At 44.0% G+C, this 23,022-nt stretch overlaps 2 protein-coding genes across 11 annotated transcripts in view; both read right to left on the bottom strand.

Annotated features, from left to right (window-relative positions):
* Positions 1 to 18,628, bottom strand: part of MYO5C (myosin VC) — a 34,750-nt gene extending 16,122 nt beyond the window's left edge. Inside the window, exons 1-21 of one of the 2 annotated variants that reach the window (XM_065076394.1) lie at positions 18,452 to 18,628; positions 15,203 to 15,313; positions 14,287 to 14,452; positions 13,886 to 14,030; positions 13,462 to 13,618; positions 12,045 to 12,188; positions 11,083 to 11,164; positions 10,389 to 10,496; positions 9,974 to 10,080; positions 9,211 to 9,476; positions 8,694 to 8,775; positions 8,207 to 8,347; positions 7,137 to 7,262; positions 6,441 to 6,524; positions 5,518 to 5,652; positions 5,236 to 5,333; positions 3,755 to 3,841; positions 3,556 to 3,667; positions 2,411 to 2,622; positions 1,125 to 1,290; positions 579 to 725 (exon numbers count right to left, since the gene is read on the bottom strand). In XM_065076394.1, coding sequence (XP_064932466.1) covers positions 579 to 725; positions 1,125 to 1,290; positions 2,411 to 2,622; positions 3,556 to 3,667; positions 3,755 to 3,841; positions 5,236 to 5,333; positions 5,518 to 5,652; positions 6,441 to 6,524; positions 7,137 to 7,262; positions 8,207 to 8,347; positions 8,694 to 8,775; positions 9,211 to 9,476; positions 9,974 to 10,080; positions 10,389 to 10,496; positions 11,083 to 11,164; positions 12,045 to 12,188; positions 13,462 to 13,618; positions 13,886 to 14,030; positions 14,287 to 14,452; positions 15,203 to 15,313; positions 18,452 to 18,478 — 2,703 coding nt within the window. In that variant the 5' untranslated portion in view covers positions 18,479 to 18,628. The remainder of the gene's footprint in view (positions 1 to 578; positions 726 to 1,124; positions 1,291 to 2,410; positions 2,623 to 3,555; positions 3,668 to 3,754; positions 3,842 to 5,235; positions 5,334 to 5,517; positions 5,653 to 6,440; positions 6,525 to 7,136; positions 7,263 to 8,206; positions 8,348 to 8,693; positions 8,776 to 9,210; positions 9,477 to 9,973; positions 10,081 to 10,388; positions 10,497 to 11,082; positions 11,165 to 12,044; positions 12,189 to 13,461; positions 13,619 to 13,885; positions 14,031 to 14,286; positions 14,453 to 15,202; positions 15,314 to 18,451) is intronic. The other variant, XM_065076393.1, reaches the window with a different exon arrangement.
* Positions 18,629 to 19,331: 703 nt separating this feature from the next.
* The window catches only part of MYO5A (myosin VA), an 82,729-nt gene continuing 79,038 nt past the window's right edge, over positions 19,332 to 23,022 (bottom strand). For all 9 annotated transcript variants that reach the window (XM_065076390.1, XM_065076385.1, XM_065076386.1 and 6 more), the window contains one exon: positions 19,332 to 22,607. In XM_065076390.1, coding sequence (XP_064932462.1) covers positions 22,455 to 22,607 — 153 coding nt within the window. In that variant the 3' untranslated portion in view covers positions 19,332 to 22,454. The remainder of the gene's footprint in view (positions 22,608 to 23,022) is intronic.

The raw sequence follows: 23,022 nt of genomic DNA, 5'->3' as shown, positions 1-23,022 counted from the left end.
AGACGGGTTAAAAGAAACCAGGAAAAGGCAAACCTGAAACTGCTGAATACAAGTCTGAACAAAGCACCTGAACTACTTCTGCTCCCCATCCCACATCAGCCATGACTATTTCAACTGAGGATCGTTCCCATCTATTAGATTAAGCTACCATCCTAAAGATTATCTGGCTCGTATGGCTGTCAAAAATAAGCTGCAAAATAAACACGATATGGAACTCCCCAAAGTTACTGACTACGTTGCAGCAGAGCAGTATCTCGCACACCCTTCACCCCAGTACAGGTGACCCCATCCAGAGACGGCACAGACGCCTTGAGAAAGAATAGAGTTCATTGCAACTTCCCATTGGCACCGCTAACCCAAAATATAAGGAACACCTGAATGATGCTTCCTACCCTGGGCACAGGAAGAACACTATTAGTTTATTATAAAGGACCATAACCCTTACGTATTCTCCTACATTGTCAAGTAAAGGACGGACACTGTAATTCACGTAAGCCTCTACCCAATGGGAGAGCTCTGAATAAAGAAGATATGATAAAAAAATGAGTACAAATTGGAAAGTGACTGGTGCCCCTCACCTGTTCTTCTACTCTCTTCTGCAGTTGCTGAACTCTGTAGGAAAGCTGGATATTCAACACGAAGCGCCGAATATTCTGGAACCTGCGCCTGGCGAGCCACGCACGGGCATGTTTCTGGAGGATCACCGCCTTGTGTTCTTCCAGCATCTGCCAGATAAAATATTAGCACCTGTCTGTAATTATCCATGGCTCAATCAGCATCAATCAGAACATTCTGGGAATCCACACACCCTACCAATGACAGTGCTTCTCGTGGAAGCATTAAGATCAAAATACTGAAATCCCCAGGCTGCGACACTTTTGAAGCACTGTAGCAGTCACCTAAACGATCCACACCATGTGTAAATGAGACAGAATTCTTTGTAGCTCAGAGATTAGATCTCAGCTACCATGGAACAGTATTTTATAGTATCAACAGAAAAACAGAAGTTATGAGAACCAGACAGGCAAAAGGTGAAGGATTAGGGATCATTGCCCTTGTCTCCATCTTTCTTACAGAGCAACAGCTGATTCCAGCTACTGAAACAGAACTTTTGATGACTGTACCTTTCGATATCGTTTTCTTGCTAGAAATCCTCTTGTATAAGCTTGAATTGTTACAGCAGCCACGTGGATGAGCTGGCAAAGTCTACGGACCAGGTAACCCCGACAGTACTTCTGAATAACTATAGCCGCCCAGGTTTCCTTCAGAGCCCTTGCAGATACAGCTTGCCTTCATTCAAAAGACAAGCAAGTTCACTTAGGTCACATTAGATTTCTCATGCTTATACCCTCACTCAGCCCAAGCACACACACAAATAAGATATTGAAAACAGGCATCCGCTAGCTAAAATGCAGCTTTCTCTTCAAAGTGAAAGAGAGGGAATTATCGATAATCTTTGCAATCTTTTCCACAAGCAATTGTTCTGATGGACTCTTTCTGAACATCTCAAAGCCCACAGCGAGCCATCTTCCCTTAGTCTGCTCTGTGAATGACCGGAGCAGCTTCTCTGCTACATAACTCCTTCTCATAATTTCTACACACTCATTTGTAGGCCCTCAGAAATTGCCCTTCCTTGCTGCTACCTGACCTCTCCTCTGGCTCCGAAGCTCAGCAGTAAACCCAAGCCACTGGGTCCCTATCTAGCTAAGGACAGTGTGTACAAGTAGATAAGCCCCTCAGCAACCTGGCCGATGACACCTGGAGCCTCTAGAGTACTTTCTGAGTACACCTGGATAACTTGACATTTTCAAGCCTGCTGGAGAGAGTCCAGCGCAGGGCAACAAAGATGCTGAAGGGAGTGGAGCATCTCCCGTGTGAGGAAAGGCTGAGGGAGCTGGGGCTCTGGAGCTGGACAAGAGGACACTGAGGGGAGACTCATTCCTGGGGATCAAGATGGAAAGGGGGAGTGTCAGGAGGATGGAGCCAGGCTCTTCTGGTGACAACCAGTGACAGGACAAGGGGCAATGGGTGCAAACTGGAATACAGGAGGTTCCACTTAAATATGAGAACAAACTTCTTCCTGGTGAGGGTGGCAGAGCCTGGTCCAGGCTGCCCAGGGGGTTGTGGAGTCTCCTTCTGTGCAGACATTCCAACCCGCCTGGACACCTTCCTGTGTAACCTCATCTGGGTGTTCTGCTCCATGGGGGGATTGCACTGGATGAGCTTTCCAGCTCCAACCCCTGACATTCTGGGATGCTGTGATTCTGTGTGATTCTGTAATCACAATCAAGAGGAGATGGAAAGACAATCTGAATTGCTCTTTCATTACAAATTACACTTCCACATTAGTGCTGGGCATTAGTCTGACCCTCAGGCACACCCCAAGAGCAAATCCAGCGATGAGAAGTACCGTACGGTGCGCTGCCCCCGGAAATACTGCTGTATTGTCACGGCTGCCTCTCTCAGCCGCAGGAACCTGTGCCGCTGCAGCCAGCCGCGGACGCTCGTCTGGATCAGGATGCACGCCCGCCTCAGTTTATCCGACCGCAGCTTTTCCAGGTAAGCAACCTGCCCAGCTCTGAAGAAGATTTTTGTTCTCCCAAACTGATACTGGTTACAATCCTGAAAACGAAAACAACAGGTATATTCAGTCTTTAGTTTATTATTGCAGACCAGACACGTTCTTCCTTTTATAAATTGTCACTTCTTCTGAAATGACATGATCTTGCTAAATAAGAATATTCCATCTGCCTTCTTTGTAGATGGGGGAGTATATGGGTGGAAAATCCACTTAGCAGGAAAGAACCAGAGAATTACATCCAAAAATTGCACACTAGTGATCTCAAACTAAAGGGGGCATCTGGACATATCATTAGGGCCTGGAAAGTAATCTCTTCACCCCCTCCTACGGTCTGGTTCCTCGGGCTCAACGCTGCCTTTTGGCGCACGTGTCCAGCCTTGACCAGCGAGCTGTGTGAGCAAAAACTCCGGGGAGAAGCTGCTTTCAAGCTCATGTTCCCACCAGGGCCTGTGCTGGGGCCACGTCACACGTGCGCCCGTGTTCACCCTTATACACCCCGAGTCTGAACCCAGTCCCAGCATGGTGACTTTAACTGCTGGCTGGGCTTGGGCCAGCCTCACCACTACAGACTTGCCTAACAAACAGGAGCAACAGGCAAACCAGCACATTTTGACAACAGCTCCCCAATATGCTGCATTCCACCAACAGCCCCTTGTGCGCATAAACTTCTAGTACTTGACAAATGTATATCGTTATGTTCACTGGTTTATAAATATAGGTAGAATATCTTCCATTTTACAAGTGGAGATACTAAGCACAGAGAGAGTAAATCATCTGCCTACAGGCAAATCACGACTGTGTCACAACACAAGGTTATTGACTCACAAGCCTGCGTGCAACACACTAAATCACAAAAGACAGCGACAACGTAAATATCTCACCTGTCTGAGGAGTGAAATGCTGCTCTTGGCAGAGACACCTTGTATTAAGCATAGATGTTCAAATATACAACGGGTCAGAGCATGCAAACCAACCTGGATTAGTCGCTGCAAAACAATCTTGCAAATCTGCTTCTTGTCATTTAAGGAGAGTTCCTGCTGTGTCATGAGAATGCTGTAACGGCTGAAAAACTCGATGTAAGTCCACCTGGAGAATTCAAAGTTAGCAAATGAAACTAACTGAAGAGACACGCAAGTATTTCTTTGACACAGAGAGGCGCACTGCTGTCCCCACCTGGAGGGGTAACTCTGGGCACTAATTCGAATGGTTTCCAGAACGCCGCACGCCCGCAGCTGCTGAGCCACTCTTTTCGAGTCAAACCTAAAAGAGCAGAGTTATATGTTACATTTTTGCTGGCTTTGGCAAGCTATCAGAACTATAACCGTTCTACTGGCTGGATTTCTATTTCTGCCCATAGAATGCTGAACTCCTTACTTTTTATGTGGTGTCTCACTTGGGGATTTTTAATATGTGATAGGGAGTATCTCAGTTTTCTTTTTCTTCCTCCAAACAAAAGCAAGACCGTGTTTATTTATCTCCTCTGAAAAGTCCTGATTTCTTTCAGTATTAACTGTGATAACAAAGAATTGTGCCACTCCCAGCACAAAACATACACAGAAATGAATTCCCTCAGCAGCCTGCTGGGAAACAGCTCCCTCCAGGTGCTCCTTAGCACACCCATAGGAATAAACCAGGATTTGCTTAGGAATAAACCAGGATTTGCCTAGGAATAGCTGGGTCCAAGGCTATCGCCACATTCTATTCGCATGGAAAGACCCAGAGCGGCTCTGCCCACCAGCACCGGGCTGCAGAGTCCACCCAAGAGCTCCCACGGCTGACACAGGACTCCGTTGTCCTTTCACCAACCCACAGTAAGCTCGTCCACTCTAATTCAGACGGGTTTTTATATTACCTAAGCTATTTTCCCCCTCATCGCTATCACACAGAGTGACGAGGTCTCACGGCAGTGAAACAGTGCCATTTGTAACGTGTTTTGTATGGACAGTCTGGCATCCAGAAAATGAGCAAGCACACTTCAAATGAATCCAGAGCCAAAGTTTGCTCCTCCCCTCCTACTCACATATGGCAAAACCTTCCATTTCATTTGTCGTTACAATGCTTTGCAGCTAAAAGCTGGAAAAGATAACTAAAGGGATTCCGTGTCTGCTCGTGAACCAGAGCAACGGCTGCATCAGGGCTGACTCCTGCAAGTGTGTTTTAACAGTAAACCGATAAAAAATCGTGGGAAAAAGCCGAGGCCACACTGCTCATACCTTTTCTGACTTCTAAAGCTCTTCTAAACATTTCTGTGGACAAAAGGGAAGTTCACAAAGAAAATGGCAGTGCCTTTTATTCCCTAGATGTGAATTGGTGCCGACCCGTCCTGTACAAGAGCAAACACACCTATACAGACTATCCATCCACAGAAACCAAGGGCGGGCAGCCTTGCCCCTAAAAACGTTACGACAAATACACAAACACTAGTATCCGACTTGAGAACTTTTAGGATAATATTGTTAAATATCAATAACTATTACCGAATTATTCTATTTTTGCAAGACAATATTTTTTATTTCAGCTATCTTTAAAGGAAAAACATGTTCTGTATGGGAAGTTGCTCAACAATATACATTCAGTTTGCTGACATGTAGCTACTGTGAAACAGAAAAAGACTCTTGAAGTTTATAACAGCTCAACAGCACTAACATACTTACTCAAAAGGCAGCTTCTCATCATTCGGCTTTATGCACCGTACATAATGAGGGGTGGTTGCATTGAGCGTCACCATGAGCAAAGACAAAGAACTCCGGAACTAGAAAACATCAGACACAACAATTTTGCTACTAAAACGCTTACAGCTGAGTAAAAAGCCCAATCTTTGCCAGTTTTGACTGGACACTGGCAGATTTTCTCAGGGTTTAGATCCTGAACGCACGGCCCCCCCGCGGCCCAGGCCGGCCCGCCATTGCGAGCCCGCGGGACGGCCGCATCGGTACCTTACTGCCAACAGTCGTCCGGAGCTGTTTGTTGGGGGGCTTGGGAACGGGTCTGGCGGATTTGATGTTTATAGTTGAACTGAAAGGTGAAACGGACACTGGATTGTCTTGAAAAAAATTTGCACACAGGTGAAACTAAAAGTGTGGTGAAAGAATCACAGTTAAATACTGTGTAACTGTGATAACGTTTCAATACAAATTACAGTTACCATAGCGTCAAATGCAAACCCCATCCACCTTAATGCTTAGGCCGGGAATTGTAGGACTTTGAACCGGATCATTAAGGCACAACCAACCAACAACTGAAGAACCAGTTGCAAGACAAAAGTCAACAACTGTTAAGTGGGCCTGCAAGAGCTACTTTAATGCAAGCAACCATGGACATAAACACAGAATAGAGTTAAAAACAAGATCACTTGAGGTTATATTTTCACAATATTTCATTTAAATTAAGATTTTTTTGTTGTCAGATTAATTTAGTTGCTTAATAGTAACGCTGAAGTCTCCAGGCTGCAGAGGGGAAGGGGATGGAGCCCTGGAGCAACGGGCAGCAGCCGGCACACTGGACGCATCCCATGCTTTATCTGCCCCGGAATTCTCTTAATCTCTTTGAAGAATAAACGAAGGCAGCTGTTAATGATCAGCCACCAACGTGCTCTTCAGGGGAGATATTAGGAAAACAAAAAATACTAAAATAACCAGCAAAGTAAACACACATATATGAAAAGCTTGAATACAGCATATTTCCTTCTTGTGTGTTATTTTGTCATTAAAAAAACCATGCTTGTAGAATATTAACAAAAATTAAGACTAAACTAATTGATTCAATGTATTAAAAGTCTGATCAGAACAAGTGTTTTAAAACCAGACCTAAGTGAATTTCAGATATTCAGAAAATTGATCATTACTGGTAGGTCACAAACCTTGCTGTCCTTCAAGATTTCAATCAACACTTCATGCACTGTATCCCTGTTTTTTTCCAGAAATCCTTCACATTTATATTCTACCTGTGTGAATGGGTGAAATCATTAACTTTCTGGCAAAACAGGAACAGTTAGCAAAACACTCATTTTCACTCTAAGCTGTGGGGGCCAACGAGCTCTTTATGGGTCTGAAATGGCCCAAACGCCACTTTCACCGCGGTCATTACGGCGGGCAATGCAGATTTACACGCAGAAGGAACCATCGGGACCCTCTATCAGCTGCGGGTTCCTTCTGCCTTTGTGAGGAATTTATCTCCTCCTCTCTTCATTATTCTATGATATCGAATCAAAATAGCAAAGTAGGAATACCACACTTGAAATGGAAATAACTGAGACAAAAATGTGTACGGACTACAATCTTAGCTATTTCACTTAGACACGGTGCTCTTCTTCTGCCTCTTTATCTTGCTGATTTACTTTTATACCCTCAAATACATAATCTTAAGCACTTTTTATGTTTCAATGGCATGTCATGGGAAGCGTTAGCAATAAATAAATAGTACTTCGTACAGTAGATTTTATAGACGTTCCAAATAAGCGTGGTTAATATTTCCACTACCTCCCAAGTTTGTTTCTTTTCTGAATGAGCTACTGCTCCAAACAGGGTGAAATAATATGGGATTGTTTGCACTCTACCTTATCAGCAAAGTGTTGAACGATGAAGGAAGTGTTCGACATCCTCGGCTTTTCAAAGAACGCGTTTTTATTGACAAAATTATTATACAGCTTTTGAAGCCAGTTTTCGTCTGTTCCGTGGGGTAACTGTGGAAATGAGAGGGGCGGTCTCTTCAACAAAACACTCTCGGACTGTTAACAACAGCAGAACTGCTCCCTAGCAATAAACCCTGTCCGGATAAAGCGAGTTGTGGGGCCCGATAACAAAGGACTTTGCTGACTACAGTTGATTCTCTGATTAGTTCTAAATCGCTTTGTTCCGAGAAGATGCTACCTGCAATTAGGGACAACCTGGACCCTGAAAATGCTAATGAGCTGAGTGACAGATAAGCTAAGGGTGTATATATGTATAAGGGTACAGGGACAGGTAAGTTAGCGGATGTTCCCTAATTTCCTCTGTGGTTTGGATTCTGAGAAGTATGATTTGCCAAAACACCTTTAGGGGCCGTTTGAATAGGGTTCACCTTTCCCTGCCCTGTTCTTCACTGACAAAACTCCTCCAACAGGTTTGGAAGCCTGAGGAACCACACACATGTAGAAGAAAACCTATAGATTCAAGAACTGGTGCAGTCAGGAGAGGAGCACAGGGGAAAAATAGCAAGACGGAAGAAGAAAAAGCAAAGGTGTAGGTTTGGTGCAGCCAACGAGAACTTACAAAAAAATGGGGTTTGATACAAAAATTGGTATGGTTTTCTTTCTGTATCAAAATGAGTGGTCCGTGGTGTAACTGAGTTATAGAAACATCGGTGGACGAGGCCCCTGTGCTGCTCCGGGACTGCAGCACCCAGAGGGAAGGAATTAGCTCGAGTCAGCTCCAAGGTACAGATCAGTTCTACGTTCTTCATTTGATAAGAGAAGAACACACTAAACAGCTTACAATTTAAAAAGAGGGTGAACATTCATGTCTCTTTTATGAGGAAAACACTCTACTTCCCATTTAACGGAGAAAATATGAATCAACCCACAACCCCAACTGGTTAAAATCAATGTAGTTTTTTATGAGCTCATAAACACAAGACTTTTTAACTTACCAGGCACTCTTCATCCAGAAGTTCTAAAATTCCCATTTTAGCTTCAATGAGGTCAATGACCGGCTGGTTGTCATAGAAGTCTATCAAAGTCCATGGGATATCTTCCTTCATGTATTCTTCTTGTTCCAGTTTAAAGACGTGCTGGATACGTGCAAATGTCAAAATGGGAGGTTGCAATTAAGGAAGAAAATGTATACAATATGTGCATGTGTGTGATTGCATATATAAGGCAGAAACAAAATACTTACATATTTTGTAGTATAGTATACATGTCTGTCCTTTAGGAAAATAAACTCTGAATTTTTCATTTATATATACATGTGTGTATGTATATATATATAAAAATATAAAATCTTTTAATCTGAATAGCCATTATCCAGAAATATCCACTACTCAAGTACCAACAGCATTTGCTAATATCCATTCTTGATAATCCCCAAACTGAAGCAAAATAAGATAAAGAACTCTAACAAGTAAAAGGACGTACCAGGTTAAATTGCTGCTGCAGTTTCTCATTGGCATAATTGATGCAAAACTGCTCAAAGCTGTTCACATCAAACGTTTCAAAGCTGAAACACATAAGAACAAAATATAAGGTGATGCAACAGGACTGGAGAAAACCCTTGATTTTAAATACAAATTATAGTATCCCTGTAAGGCTTTGAAGCTATCGTAATGTTTCTAAGAAAGTGAAATAGCCATAAGACTAATGAAGATGCTGAGGCATTGCTAGGTTTCCCTGTACCAGATAGAACAGAGCTACAAAATCCAGTTAAATGTAAAAATATCATATCAAAAATTAAATTTAAATCTCATTCACAAAAAATACCAATAGTTACAGTTGCTGAACAACTGCACTACTCTGGATGATAAAGAACGTACGTGACTATCGCCTTTCCGTCAAACAAAACCCCCCAAATTAATGAACTGTACGAACTGAAAAGTGCCTCTTATCAACTCCACAGCAAAAGCACAACTTAATTTGCTTCCAGAGACATTCTTACCCATAAATGTCCAAGACACCAATAAAAGTGTGTTGTTTGCCAGGGAACTGCAAAGCTTGGTTAATTCTTTCCACAATAAAGTCAAATAAATGAGAATAGATCTTCTTGGCCAGGGCGTCCCTGGCATTAACGGCCTGAGCCCTCGTCATCGCCTTTGTCACCGTCTCCGATGTGGTGACAATCTTGCGGTGGCACAACCACTGTGCCATTTTGTCACTGTTTAAATCCAGAAGTTCACAGAATATATTGAGATGTTGATCCTCCCGCTTTAAAGAACATAAATAAATATTATTAGATTACTCTTAATACTTTAACTGTTGTTCAGACAGTGAAAACCGGGCAGCGCCGACATCAAACTGCTTTCCACGTTTAGACAAAATATCGAGAAGAGGTAAAGCAAAGAATACTGGATAGAGCTCATGATATAGGAGAGAAGAAATTAGACTGGAGGGGACGCTTTGCATTAAGACATTCAAAGAAAAGGTGACTTTAGTGTATGTTTAGGTGTCCTGGCTGGTTGGCCTGGCACAGGCTGCTGGGACACGCTCTGAGCAGCTTGGACAACACTGTATATATATATACATATATATATGTATAAACACTCACTGGGATTCTATGCAGAGGAAGGCAGAGAAATCTCTCAAGTGTCGTAACCAGATTTAATGCTGCTCTGAGCCTCAAATATGAGAAAAATGATTGCTAAAGGACTTTTGGCATAGGATATAAAAGAAAATGCGGGTACGCGAGTGAGCTGCTTCCTTACCCTGACGGATGATCTCTCATCTCCAACTGCTGTTATTTCCACGTTGCCCAAGTGCAGGATTGCTGCCAGCATCTTAAAAACATCCATCTGAAAATCCCCCTTCAGACCTAAAAAAACCCAATTCTTGATTATTTTAAACACTCAGGAAAGGTACGATTAATTAAAATAGCACGATGCTGGGTTCCTCGCTTTGTTCTGTAGCCAAGAACTGCACACGTAGCATCTCTGCAGACTAGGGTGCACAGCCCCGGCCCTGCCTCCTTTCTGCCTGTCCCATCTGATGAGAGATGAGGCACAATTTTGGTAATTACTACTGAAGTTTTGGACATTTCAGAAACAATCCACCTTTGCCCATTTCAGAAAAACAAACAAACTGATTTTTCCATCTGTTGCAAAGGTGTTGCAGATAATTCACCCAGTAAAGCAAACGTCTTCTGAGTCTCCACCATATTTGCTCGGTCATCCACTCCTTCTATCACTGCGCTGCCGCCCATCTTTGTGTAGTTAAATTCTTCTGCGCGTCCTGTCAAAGAGAAGAAAAACTCATAGTGCTGGAAATTTGGGACTGAGGATAGTCACTTGGTAAAGACTGTTGTGACAGCTGAAAATTAAAGATACTGTCAGATAACAGCTGGAGGATAACAGCAATGATAGATAACAGATAACAGCAATGGTCCTCTCCCGAGAGAAAGCCATGCGTCTAGTTTACTTGAGCTGACACAAATGAGTAGTCATAATTCATAACAATCTTAATACCCGATCTCATAACCAAACAGGAATGAACACTGAGCAAACATACACCGAGGTCTGCTCCTCCCAGGTGGCCTTAAAGCTTCCTATAGATACAAGAATCAAGACCCTAAACTGTCATTCTGGCGTCTGTCACTATAGAAAGCATTAGAATAAATTAGGTACTTGATCATGCACTGTCCAAGTTACTAGGGACTTGCTACCAAGTTCAATACAAGCAGGATTAACAGCTAAGTGAGGCCCATTGTAAGTCTGTGAGATTTAAGGTACAAAGCACTTAATATCCCAGCATTTGAAAATCCAGGCTTCAAAGTGCTGCAGTGCAATAATGAAGAGCAGGTTGGTTTCTTGAGACCTACCCAATTTAAGGTGCTTAAATTCAGGCTCCATAGCAGATGCACACAGCTGATAAAATATATGGTAGTTTCGCTCGTTCTCTGACTGTAAATGGAAACAAAGAATACCATTACAAAAGGGAAAACACAACACAAAAAGGCTGGATTCTGCTGTAAGACAGTTTGCCAACAAAATTGCCCAATATTAAAGCAGAACATCTTAGACCTCAACAAAAGCTTTGAAAGTGATAAATTCAGCTATACTTTCTTTCTGTTACTGATTTGCTGTATTCTTTCCTCAAGGTTGTTACTCTAATAATTCCTAATTCTAATGATATATAATAATATCTAATAATAATATCTAATAATAAGACAAATAGTGTAACACACAACTGTGTGGGAGTGACAGCTGAAACTCTGCCCTGTGGGGACTCAGAAAACTCTATTTCCAACCCATCCTCCAGGCAGCAGATATATACAAGGATTTTTCATAGTATAAATATATACAAGGATTTTTCATAGTATAGGTATATATGAGGATTTTTCATAGTATAGATATATACAAGGACTTTTCATGGTACTTAAAAAGTTACAATACCACTAAAACCCAAAACTTCATCAAACCGGTTCTATAAAATGAAATGCTTTATTTAGTAGATTATCACAATTATCCTCTGGCACCATAACGAATCTCGTCCCTCTGCCCTGTGTGTGCTGTTCTTCTCCCAGCACGTGTTACTGTTAGGAAAGACACAGATTTCTAAATCCTTCTGGCATTATCCTCAAGATACATCCTCCACTTACCATGAGGAAGAACATGGAATAAATCCGTTTCTATTACAAATAAGATTAGCTCTTATTAAAAATAAATCAGATGCAGATTAGTCATACTATTCAGAACCTCACATAACATTTTCTATATGAAACTACTAAAACCATAGTACCTCAGTAGCTACACTGACATTGACTGTATTTCCTTCACCCACCTGAAAGACAACTCTGGATTTCTCGAGCAGGTATGTTCGCATGTTAGCTCCAATGATTTGGTACTGCTGATCAAAACTGATCTCAGTGTATTTTCCAAATCGGCTGCTATTATCATTTCGTGTGGTTTTTGCGTTGCCAACAGCCTACAAAAAATACAAACTTTCTGAATCTGTTTTACTTGCATCTTTCATAATAATAACCTTGTGAAAACACGACTCAGCTACACATTCCTAAAGTCAAAGGTGCTTGGGGATCAATTTCAGCATTGAGCTGTGAAATGTAAATTCTGGGGCTCAAATTGGAAGATAATCCTCAAGTCAAATAATATAGCAACACATAAACTGAGAATTAGAGAAAGTACGTTTTCCCACTATAAGGAACGTTAACCAGTTTCTACTCCAATTAATAAACACAAACAACTTGTCCAATATTGTTTTCTCATAATCTAATTAACAGGACATGGTCAGATAAAACTCTGGAGGCAAACTAGTGCCACTGGTAAATGAGGCAGAACCCAGGTGCTCCTGCAGCCGACTTCTTCTTCCCACCCGCAACATCCAGAGGCTAAACTGCTAATTTCGATGTCTGACTCCAGCGGGTAGAACATCTCTGGAGGTTTCACACAATCCCAGAATGTCAGGGGTTGAAGGGCCCTCAAAGCTCACCCAGTGCAATCCCCCCATGGAGCAGGAACACCCAGATGAGGTTACACAGGAAGGTGTCCAGGCGGGTTGGAATGTCTGCACAGAAGGAGACTCCACAACCCCCCTGGGCAGCCTGGGCCAGTGCTCTGTCACCCTCACTGAGAAGTTTCTTCTCAAATTTAAGTGGAACCTCCTGTGTTCCAGTTTTCACCCATTACCCCTTGTCCTATCACTGGTTGTCACCAGAAGAGCCTGGCTCCATCCTCCTGACACTCCCCCTTTCCATATTGATCCCCATGAATGAGTCCCCCCTCAGTCTCCTCTTGTCCAGCTCCAGAGCCCCAGCTCCCTCAGCCTTTCCTCACACGGGAGATGCTCCACTCCCTCCAGCATCTTGGTGGCTGCGCTGGACTCTCTCCAGCAGTTCCCTGTCCTGCTGGAACTGAGGGGCCACAACTGGACACAATATTCCAGGTGTGGTCTCCCCAGGGCAGAGCAGAGGGGCAGGAGAACCTCTCTGACCTACTGACCACCCCCTTCTAACCCACCCCAGGTACCATTGGCTTCCTGGCCACAAGGGCCCAGTGCTGGCTCATGGTCACCCTGCTGTCCCCAGGACCCCCAGGTCCCTTTCCCCTACGCTGCTCTCTAATAGGTCATTCCCCAACTTATACTGGAACCTGGGGCTGTTCCTGCCCAGATTCAAGACTCTACACTTTCCTGGGGTTCTTTCCCCGACGAGCGCAGACACGAGAGCAGCTCCAGCGCTCACCTCAGTGATGGGGTTGGACGCCAGCACCTTATCCTCCACCCTTGCGTTGCTGCTGGACCTGCTCACCGTGGCAAAGTACCTCATGGCGTACCTGGCGGACACCGTCTTTCCAGCTCCTGATTCTCCACTGACTATAATAGACTGATTTTTGTTATTCCTAAAACCAAATAGTCAGTTTAAATCAGACACGTCTAAAATGCACGTATAAACGTAAGAATTATATACACAAAAATACAAATAAAAATAGTTATGAGTTCTAGAAGTTCCTCAGCTGGTTAAGGAATTGCTCCTCCTCTGGTTAAGCTGACCACTCAAAGGTATTCTTAATAGCCAATGGCACATGCACAACTAAATTAAATTACAATTAACACAGATTGCCACTAGACTTCAAGTGTTACTTGTGGACACAAAGAACATACTGAACCTGGCCATTTGCTTGTACGCTTCTTCTGCCACAGCAAATATATGTGGGTCCATGTCCCCCATGTTCTGCCCGCTGTATGCGTGGATAATAGCATCTCCGTATATTGGCAGCTGTTTATAGGGGTTTATTGCCACCAAAATGATTCCTACAACCAAGCGTATGAAACAGAAATAACACACAGGTTAGTCCAACGCAATGCCAGCTTTTGGCAACAACAGTTAAACCGACACAAATACCAGTATTTTCTAATGGATCAACAAACAAGTCTGCTCACACAACAACGAGCTACCTTGAATGAGTTAAGTACACTTGATGAAAACATTGCTCACATCGTATTGCAAACTAACCCACTTTTTTTTTAATTTAAGAATATTTTAAACCCTGCATTTTACTTCGCTTACCACTATAGGTGTAGATAAGCTTAGACTCCACAAAACGAACTTTGAGATTGTGCAGAACAGCGGGTTCATGGAGATAACTGAGCGCAGTGAGATCGTTTTCACCAACGAGTATGTCGGGATTGCGCAGCGGCGGCAAAGCAGCTGGATCAACAGGGTAATTCAGCTCCTGTCAACAGAAACCACTTGAAATACCATCAAATGCATTATGTTTGCAGGAACACAAGTTGATCTCCCACCTGTACACGGGATCACAGGGCTGACGGAGCCCTCTCTGAGCTCGTATGTCATCAATTCCATACATCCCACTGAACGTGGGGGACTTAGAGATCACAAAAATAAGATGGAGTTCTCCATTGCATATTAAAAAGGAAGCTACGTTCTCTTTATTTGCAGTATTTTTTACTGAAATCTGTAAAAATGGCAAATGTGTTTAGCTCTCTAAACAAACGCATATTCCAAGCACAGAGGAAAGGGGCCGACCAGCTGCAACTCACTTAAAGCAAATGCCCTTCAGTCAGCTCCCAAACTGCCCTGACTTACAACCTTTGCCTAAAGAAAACTAAGGGGGTGCAACTCGCTTCTGTTGCTTTCAACAAAGCCATTCAATCCCACATTTAACAGTTGTCTTTACAGAACGGGAATGCAGAAATGCTGTTTGCAAACTCTTACACGGTGATCTTTCTTCTTCGTGGTATGTATATACACTAACGCGGTACAGATAGCAGAACTGCACTCTTCGTACTGTTAGGTAACAGCTGTTTTCTCCATAAATTGCAATATAATAAAGTTCTGGTCACTGCAGGGTTAGCACAAAAGAAAACGCAGACGAGTCATTTAGATCCTGTAACAGCAAGTCCTATGTCTCTATATAAACATATCCCCCAAATCCCACAATAATTAACACTTTTCTCCTTACAGTTCCGTCTTCTAATTGCACTTGGAGAAAACGGTCTCCAGCTTTGTAGTTTCTTGTGATTTCTGCAGACTGCCAAACTTCTTCATGATCAGGGATCCAAACCCTGTTGTACTGCAACGGAGAAACAAGACAATAGTTGGCTTGGCTATTATCATAACACCAGAGCAGCCACAAAAAGAAATAGTTTTCAGGTGTCAAGCAACCTTAAAGCTGAACTGGACCCCAGGGCTTTCGGGGAATATGATTAGCTCTGGCCCTTTCAGCAGGCTCTACTGTTGTGGTTTAGTTATTCTTCAGTTACTTAGTTATTCTTCATTCTTTATTCTTCCTAGAAATCTCAAATGAGCACCTACCAGAAAAAGCGTCTCACTGAGCAGAATTTAGACCATCTGACTTCGAATATAGGATCCTGAGTGCAGAGAACGTTTTGCCATGGGCGTGAACAGAAGGACTCTGCACAGTTACTGTCTCCCAATGGGACTGAGGTGCAACCTCCAAACATCTCCAAAACTACCAACAGGTTTCTTCTTTACCAGCAATGGGCTGGCTTAGCTGAGCTCAGGCCCAGTCCGGCCCTCCAGCTCTGTCTCAGGAACAAAATACCCTTCCTAAAAGCACTTATTTCCAATAGAAACAGACAAATTGTAATTTCCTTTCAGGTATCTGAAGAATGAACCCAACAGAATGACCCCTAAGCCTTCTATAGCATAAATGTTTGAATGTAAATTATGCTGTTTGAACCATCCGGCCTCCCGTGCTGAAGCATTACCAACATCTAACGCTCTGCCCTAGAATCTATAAAAACATTGTAGAGGCGTATCTAAAAGCCTCCCTAATGCAGCAACTATGCAGTAATAGATACTGGTTCTAGTAACACTGAGATCTCTTCTGGTCAGGGTTTGAGATCATTTCTGACACATCACCATCTTCCTTAAACCTTGGTGCAGAGTACTTTTCACACGGTACACAGCGTGTATCTCAGACTGCAATGGAGACAACACCAAAGACGACATTTGGATGTAAGACAGGAGGACGGACAGCGATGTCAGCAAAAATGCCTGAAAATCATCTCTGTGTGCTAGGACTGAGTTTCTTATGGGCCATCTCTTCTCTAATTTGTGATAAAGCATCACCAGAGAGCACAGAACCACCGAGTCCCTGTTCGCACAGACAACCCTGCTGCACAATCTTCTTCCAGCGCCTTTTCTGTTTTGGGAGCTGGAACCCCCCATTTAATCCCCCTGGCCTCGCCATATTCACGGTCAGTTTAAACCAACTGTGTTTAAATAAACTCCTGAGAACTGCCGCAGCTGCTAACTGGAAAAGTTATTCAAGGATTTCATGAAGCGCCAGCATGCCCACAGATACCTTGGAGACTCGCACGGCTTCTCATTTTGGTGTCGCAACTGTTGTTTTTGGCACGAAAACCTCCTTTTCCCTCTTGAATTTGGAGGAAGCCCTGGAAGCTCCAGCAGATGCTCTGGACACGAGGGTCTCTGCTCCAAGAACCCACTGAACACACAGTCGCGGTGTGTTCACCAAACCGCACAGCACTTGTAGAGCAGCTTCCTCAACTCCAACCCCAAGGACCCCCATCAAACGGGTCAGGGTAAGAGGGACTTGGGCAGGGATGCCCTGCAGGTCACCTTGGGCTGCCCTGCAGGTCACCTTGGGCTGCCCAGGGACCGCTCCAGCTGAGCTTTCAGTATTTCTAAGGATGGAGATTGACCTTTCTGACGGACCAGGTGCCAACCTGGCGTGTATGGCAGGTGATGAACGCTAATCAAACCTCAGCTGCTTTCGTGGTACCTCCTCACCGACGCCTTTGGTATCGTGGCTTTTTTTCCACACAATATCCAAAATGACAAAGACCTTTTCTAAACAAGGCCAGACCACCATGATGACAATGTTTTCAGCTGTTTGACTACAGGGAGAAAAACCCAGCTTCACAAATATCTATTAAATTGGCAAATGAAAGACAGGGCTAAATAAAATCAGTTTAACTTTAATTTTTCCATGTGTATCTAAGTACAAATTGACTTCTGCATCATTCCTACACTACGCTGATTTCCTGGCTATAAAAATACTTGTCTATTCACAGCTGTCCAACTGAATTCTTTATTTGCTCTTATTCCACGTGAGTCAGGAATATCGCCACCAAATGGCCTCGCAGCGTGTTCCCATGTGGGAAAGTGAACTGCAGAAGGTCAGGGACCAGAAAGGGACGAAAAATCATGTGATCCAAGTACTGATTCTCCAGAAAAGGTCCCTGCAGTTCCTGGCGCCTCCATTGGCAAATGAACCCGGCCTACCAGAGCTGCCTTCTCCAGACCCGGCCTTACAGGTAAACACAAGAGAGTTTGCTCCCTTTCGTCTCAAGTTACACCCACACTCCTTCCTCCCCGCCACCTGCCCAACCTCAGTCCCGATTACAAAAGCCCCGTTTGTTCTTCCAGCTGCTCAGAGCACGGCACCAACACAACCAATGAACAGCGCTGCAGACTAAATCAGAGTTTATTATGGCACCTGTTTTTGCGATAGAAGAGATACAGGCTTATAAATTAGGAATGTATGCGTGTTATTTTTGATATTTAAAGCTAAGCAAACAAATCATACGTCACAATGCTCTGGCGACTCCAGGCAAAGTGGGAAACGTGCAAAAATTAGAGCAGCCGTATTGAGGATGAAGTAATCTGTGTTTTAGTGCCAAGATTTGCCAAACACATTCAATATTTGCATTAAAAAAGAGTGAGCGCTTCGCGATTAAGTGGCCAGGGAAGTGCTGTTGAACTCCACAGCTGCCTAATCGGCAGCCGGCACGTCAGAGACCGACACCTAAAGAAAAGCTCACAAGTCCCAAAAAAGGAGTTTTCCCCGTGCTGTTCCGGGATCTCAGAGCCGCTGGGACGTGCTTCGGCTCAGCGGTCCGACGGGTGATGCACCCGACACACGGACACGGGTCCCCCCGCCGGGTGCAATCCCCGAATCCCACCAGCGGCTCCCGGGAGAACACGAACCCCCGCCCGCTGCGGCGAGTCGGGCACCGCCCGGCCCGTGTCCCCTGTCCTTCCGTGACCCAGTTCCTTCCGTGCTCCCCCTGCACTTCCCATGCCCCCCTGTCCTTCCGTGCCCCCCGTCCTCTCCGTGCGCCTTGTCCTCCCCGCGCCCCGCACCGGGCGGCCGTCACCCCCGCGTCCCCGCCGCGGCCGTAGCGCTCCGGTGCGTCCAGGCCGCTCCCCGCCCGCTCACCTGGGTGTAGAGCTCGGCCAGCGCCATGGGGGCCGAGGCGCCGCCGCTCGGGGCCGCCCGCGGACACAGACGCGGTGCGGCGGGGCCGCAGGGCAGGTGGCCGCCGCACCGCCCCGGACACCGCCCCGGATCCGCGGCCCGGCCCGCCCGGGCACGGCCCTGCCCGCGGAGCGGCGGGCGGCTCCCCCGAGGGCACCGCGGAGGCGCCGCTCGCCCGCTGCCCGCCGCGCCTGGGTAAAGCGCTCCCGCACCCGCGGGGCTGTTTGTGCGGGCAGCGCGCACGCCAGGGACAGGGGACAGGGGAGGGGAGCGGTGGCCTCCCCTGTCACACACCGGTACAGCCCGTACGGACCCTCGGACACACCGCCTGGCATCAGCAATAATGGCCACTCGGGCTGCCAGGGATGACGAGGGGAGCCGGTCCTGACCCAACAGGGAAAAAACAGCAGGAACATCAATCACCATCCATCATGGAGCTTCTCTAATGAACTGAGATGAAAATAAACGACTCAGAATGCATTTAGTAAACTTAGGGCACTAATAGGTGATATATTTAAATATCCTGCATAAGAAAGATCCAAATAAACGTAGTACCTGGTTTGGGAAGGTGGTGGATCCATGCTCTGCCGGCCACACAGGAGCTTTCACGGCACAGAACACAACGTTTCAGCGAAGTACAGATCTTATTTCACTAACAGCTAATATTTGGTGACAAAATAGCCTACAAGGAGCGAGTTATGTCCAGCCAAGCCTTCCCAAGCACGCGCAGCACTCGATGGCACGCTGTCGGTGCCGTGGTTCACACAACCAAGGTCCGGCGCCCTTGGCGGGTGACACGGGGGCAGCGGGAACAACCAACCAACACGATCCAAGGCAAATCTTACAGTTGTCTTTTTATTTGGACATTTTCCAGTGATAGCTATTAGGCTACAGCTTTTATGATGCATACATTAACTAAGTACAACGTCAGACACTACAACAGATCAGAGCTCAGGTCATTCTGACAACGTTTCGGTTTTCACCCATGTACTGCAGTGGCATCAAGTGAAAACCCATGTTTAAAGGCTTTTATCTATCACATGAAGTATCAGCATCTTAAAAAACCCAAGTGCTTACTCATCATTTTTGTACGGTATTTGAAATGTGTTACGTTTCAATTACACAGATCTTCAAATTGCAAATGCTGGTGTTTCCAAGTTGGGAACAAACGTTACGGGATATCAATCCTCTTGGCAACATCGAGGTTGATCCTACATTTTTCCTGGGATATACAAAACAGACTAACTGCATTCAACAGACTTAAGCACTTCCACCCCGGATGGAAGTCTGGGAAGCAATATTTCAGAATTTGGATAGAAGATTGTGTCCTAAACATCAGAATTAAATTATCACTGGAATAAAATACACCAAACTGAATGAGGTAATTATTGTGCAAAATCTCTACAATAACTGTATATCATTCTAAGGGGCCGTTGACAGGTATTTTTCCAGCATCCGATAAAATCTGTCATAGCAATAGGTAATAAATTAAAATATAAAAGATATGTCCACATTAAAAGAGCATAACAATGATCCAAAGGAAAAAAAAAAAGCTAAAATAATTCTGCATTATATTCCATGGTTAAAGAGATATTAGTCCTACGGTGAAAGATATATTATACACTGACACTACATCTTTACTTCTGAAAAGTGCATGTAAAATACTGCCAGGTAAAGTATTAGATGAATTACCAGTTACACATCGATTCCAACTTAAAAATATCTTCCTTTAAAACATGTCAAGCAGCATATACTTTAAATGTGATAGAAAAGTGATACCAGTCAAACCACTGAGGTTAAGGATAATACCTATAAATTACTAAACACTATTTCTTAAGGAAACAAGATACAATAAGGCTTTTTACAGGTAAACCAACTCAAAAAAGAAACAGAAATACATTTAGGCATACATTTTAATACACTAATGCTTAAGTCGTGGATCTATTTCCTGACCTACAGTATGAACATACTGTAACGCCAACTGTTTGTATTTCAATAGCAGAAAAATGTTGTAGGTCAGCATGTTCTCAGGTATTTCCAGCCCAACCTCGTTACCAACGTGAGGGCTTTCCCATCACATTCCCACAGGACAGCACCCCGACAGCCTGAAAACTCCGTTATACCTTGTCTGGAGCTGTAGTTCCAGAAATCAAGTAACATTTGACAGAAGAGTGTGTGGTATATACCACACAGAGGAGAACAATCAACACCATTCAGAACATTTACGCACTGCAGCTTTGCAAGTACTGCCGTGACCCATCAAACATAACATGGGGCATAACCAGCTGAAAACAAGACGACAGGAGCATCTTAAAATGATACCGACAAAGTCTGGGTTGTCTTTACGACTGACGCTGGCAGCCACACAAACAGCACATCCACCTCTCCACTGAAACCCCCGCGATGTCCAGCCTGCCTAACAGCACATCCCCTGTGAGTCTGCAGGCAAACAGATCAGTACCAAACACCCTATTAGTGTACCTCTAGAGTCATTAGCAATATTAAAAGAAATTAATGTTATACTAAGTTACTCATTATTATAATACATAGAAAATATTGCACAATGCAACTGAGCAATGTGTGTGGCTTTTTTACATGTATATTTGAGCCATATACCACAAACTACCTGCTTTGAAGTTCTGAATTGGAGCCTTCAGAAAGGATTCTGCACTCATATTGCACATTGTGAAATGTGAATTCCGTATAGCAGATCCAAGATATGTGAGACAGAAAAACGCTACCAATAAGATGTACAATATTCAAAACAACTCGTTTTCTCAGTATGCAGTCTGGATCTCCAACCATTAAATCAGCTTGAGTCAGAGTGCAATGGCAGCATTATAGTCAAAACCTACTGAACATTCTTGTTAGTCAAAGAACAGCAGCCTTGAGCTGCTGAAGAAATCTTCTATTCACGTTCTTCTTCAAATTCCAGTATGAATTTCTTTTCTTTTTGTTTTTAAAGTGGCACTAAAGAAGAGATTCTACTCATCTCCGGGGTCTACGAACAAAGGAGAACGTCAGACAGACTACAACATCTAAATAAATACTAAATTATTATTGACTTCTGAGCAGTTGCTTCAAGACTCTGTATTTTCAGAGAACTACTTTTAAAAAGAACTAAACATGTAATTTCCAGTGTGCTACTTGTGCTTAGTTACCATTTTCCTTTACAGGTGTTATGTGATGCCATTTGCAAAACTCCAGGTGTAGTAACAAACCGCACTGGCCTGTAAATAAGGTTGCTGACAAGAAATGAAGGATCTTATTTGAGTTCCTAGTATGATACTGTCATACATTTAAAAGAACACGATATGCAGCAGCGCTTTAGTATGCCTGGTAAACCTAAACCACACTACTAACAAATGAACACTTACGTTACAGCATATAGCGAGCTATGAGACTTATCACTAGAATTTCTGTCAAACTGACAAAAGTCAGGAAGTGGTTTAAGAAATCATTTTTTATATTGCCAGTTTGTGTTCTCCATTCCAGCCTTTACAAATTAAACGTGTCAGGCTCCCAAGTGACTGTGTGTCCTACTATGAGATGCCTCACTTTCAAGTCTTCCATGCTCAGGACTGCGACCGTCCCTGTTGGTCCCTGCCTAGGAGAAGATTACATATGGAGTTCAGTTTACACTATTTAAATATGATACTAAAGATCTAAAAATGTCTCTAGACAGCCGAAGACACCATTTTTGTCCAAGCCTGATTTCCACATTCTGGAAATGCATGAATTAGTGATGTCCCCATGAATGCAATGACTGAACACAAACACACGTCTCCCTCTGAGCCTTCAGTCTGTGGTGCTGTTATGTGGTTTTCCAGCTACGTTACTACAGATCGGGGCATGTATAGACTGTTTGTACAGAAAATGTGTTCTCAGTGGCTCTCTATGTTTTAACGGGTACAGACATCAGGGAAGTCATTCTCCATCTAACACTGATGGCACCTCCCTGGGATCACACACGTGATATGAAGCCCAGGCCTAAGCTGGCTGGGATCTGAATGGTTTCTAATGCTAGAGAGGATGGATTAAATGGAAAAGTAACAGGGAAGATGTGTTTAGCATCCATGAGCAACTGAGGAGAGTCCTTCCTGTCTCGCAGGCGCATCTGCAAAGAGAAAAGAGAGATTACGTGAGCATTTGGCCACTTCATTCATAACAATCACCTGCAAAGAGGCATCTGTACTCACAAATACACGTGTGTACAGACAAACGCTCTATGCTAACCTGACCCAACACATCTGCAACACTTGTGCCATTAAACTGTAGTTACTATTGTCATTTTCCGTTCTGCATATCTTCCCCTTAACAATGCAATCTGAAGATATTTAGATTCCCTGCAAAGGAAGAATTTGCACACTATCTGGTAACCGCATCCTTCCCAATCTCCCTTGTCCTGCTGGCAGTGTAATGTGATTTCTAACAGACCAGAAAGATCGTCTTTATTTCTCTTATTTTGCTCTACTGGCTGCTTTTCTTTGGAGTTTTCAAAATGCTTCATTTTCATCAATATGTATAAAACT

This window comes from Columba livia, chromosome 11 (genome assembly GCF_036013475.1).
Source record: "Columba livia isolate bColLiv1 breed racing homer chromosome 11, bColLiv1.pat.W.v2, whole genome shotgun sequence".
NCBI classification, from domain to species: Eukaryota; Metazoa; Chordata; class Aves; order Columbiformes; family Columbidae; genus Columba; species Columba livia.
The sequence above is the reverse complement of the archived record's forward strand: the minus strand, read 5'-3'. Positions and strand labels throughout refer to the sequence as shown.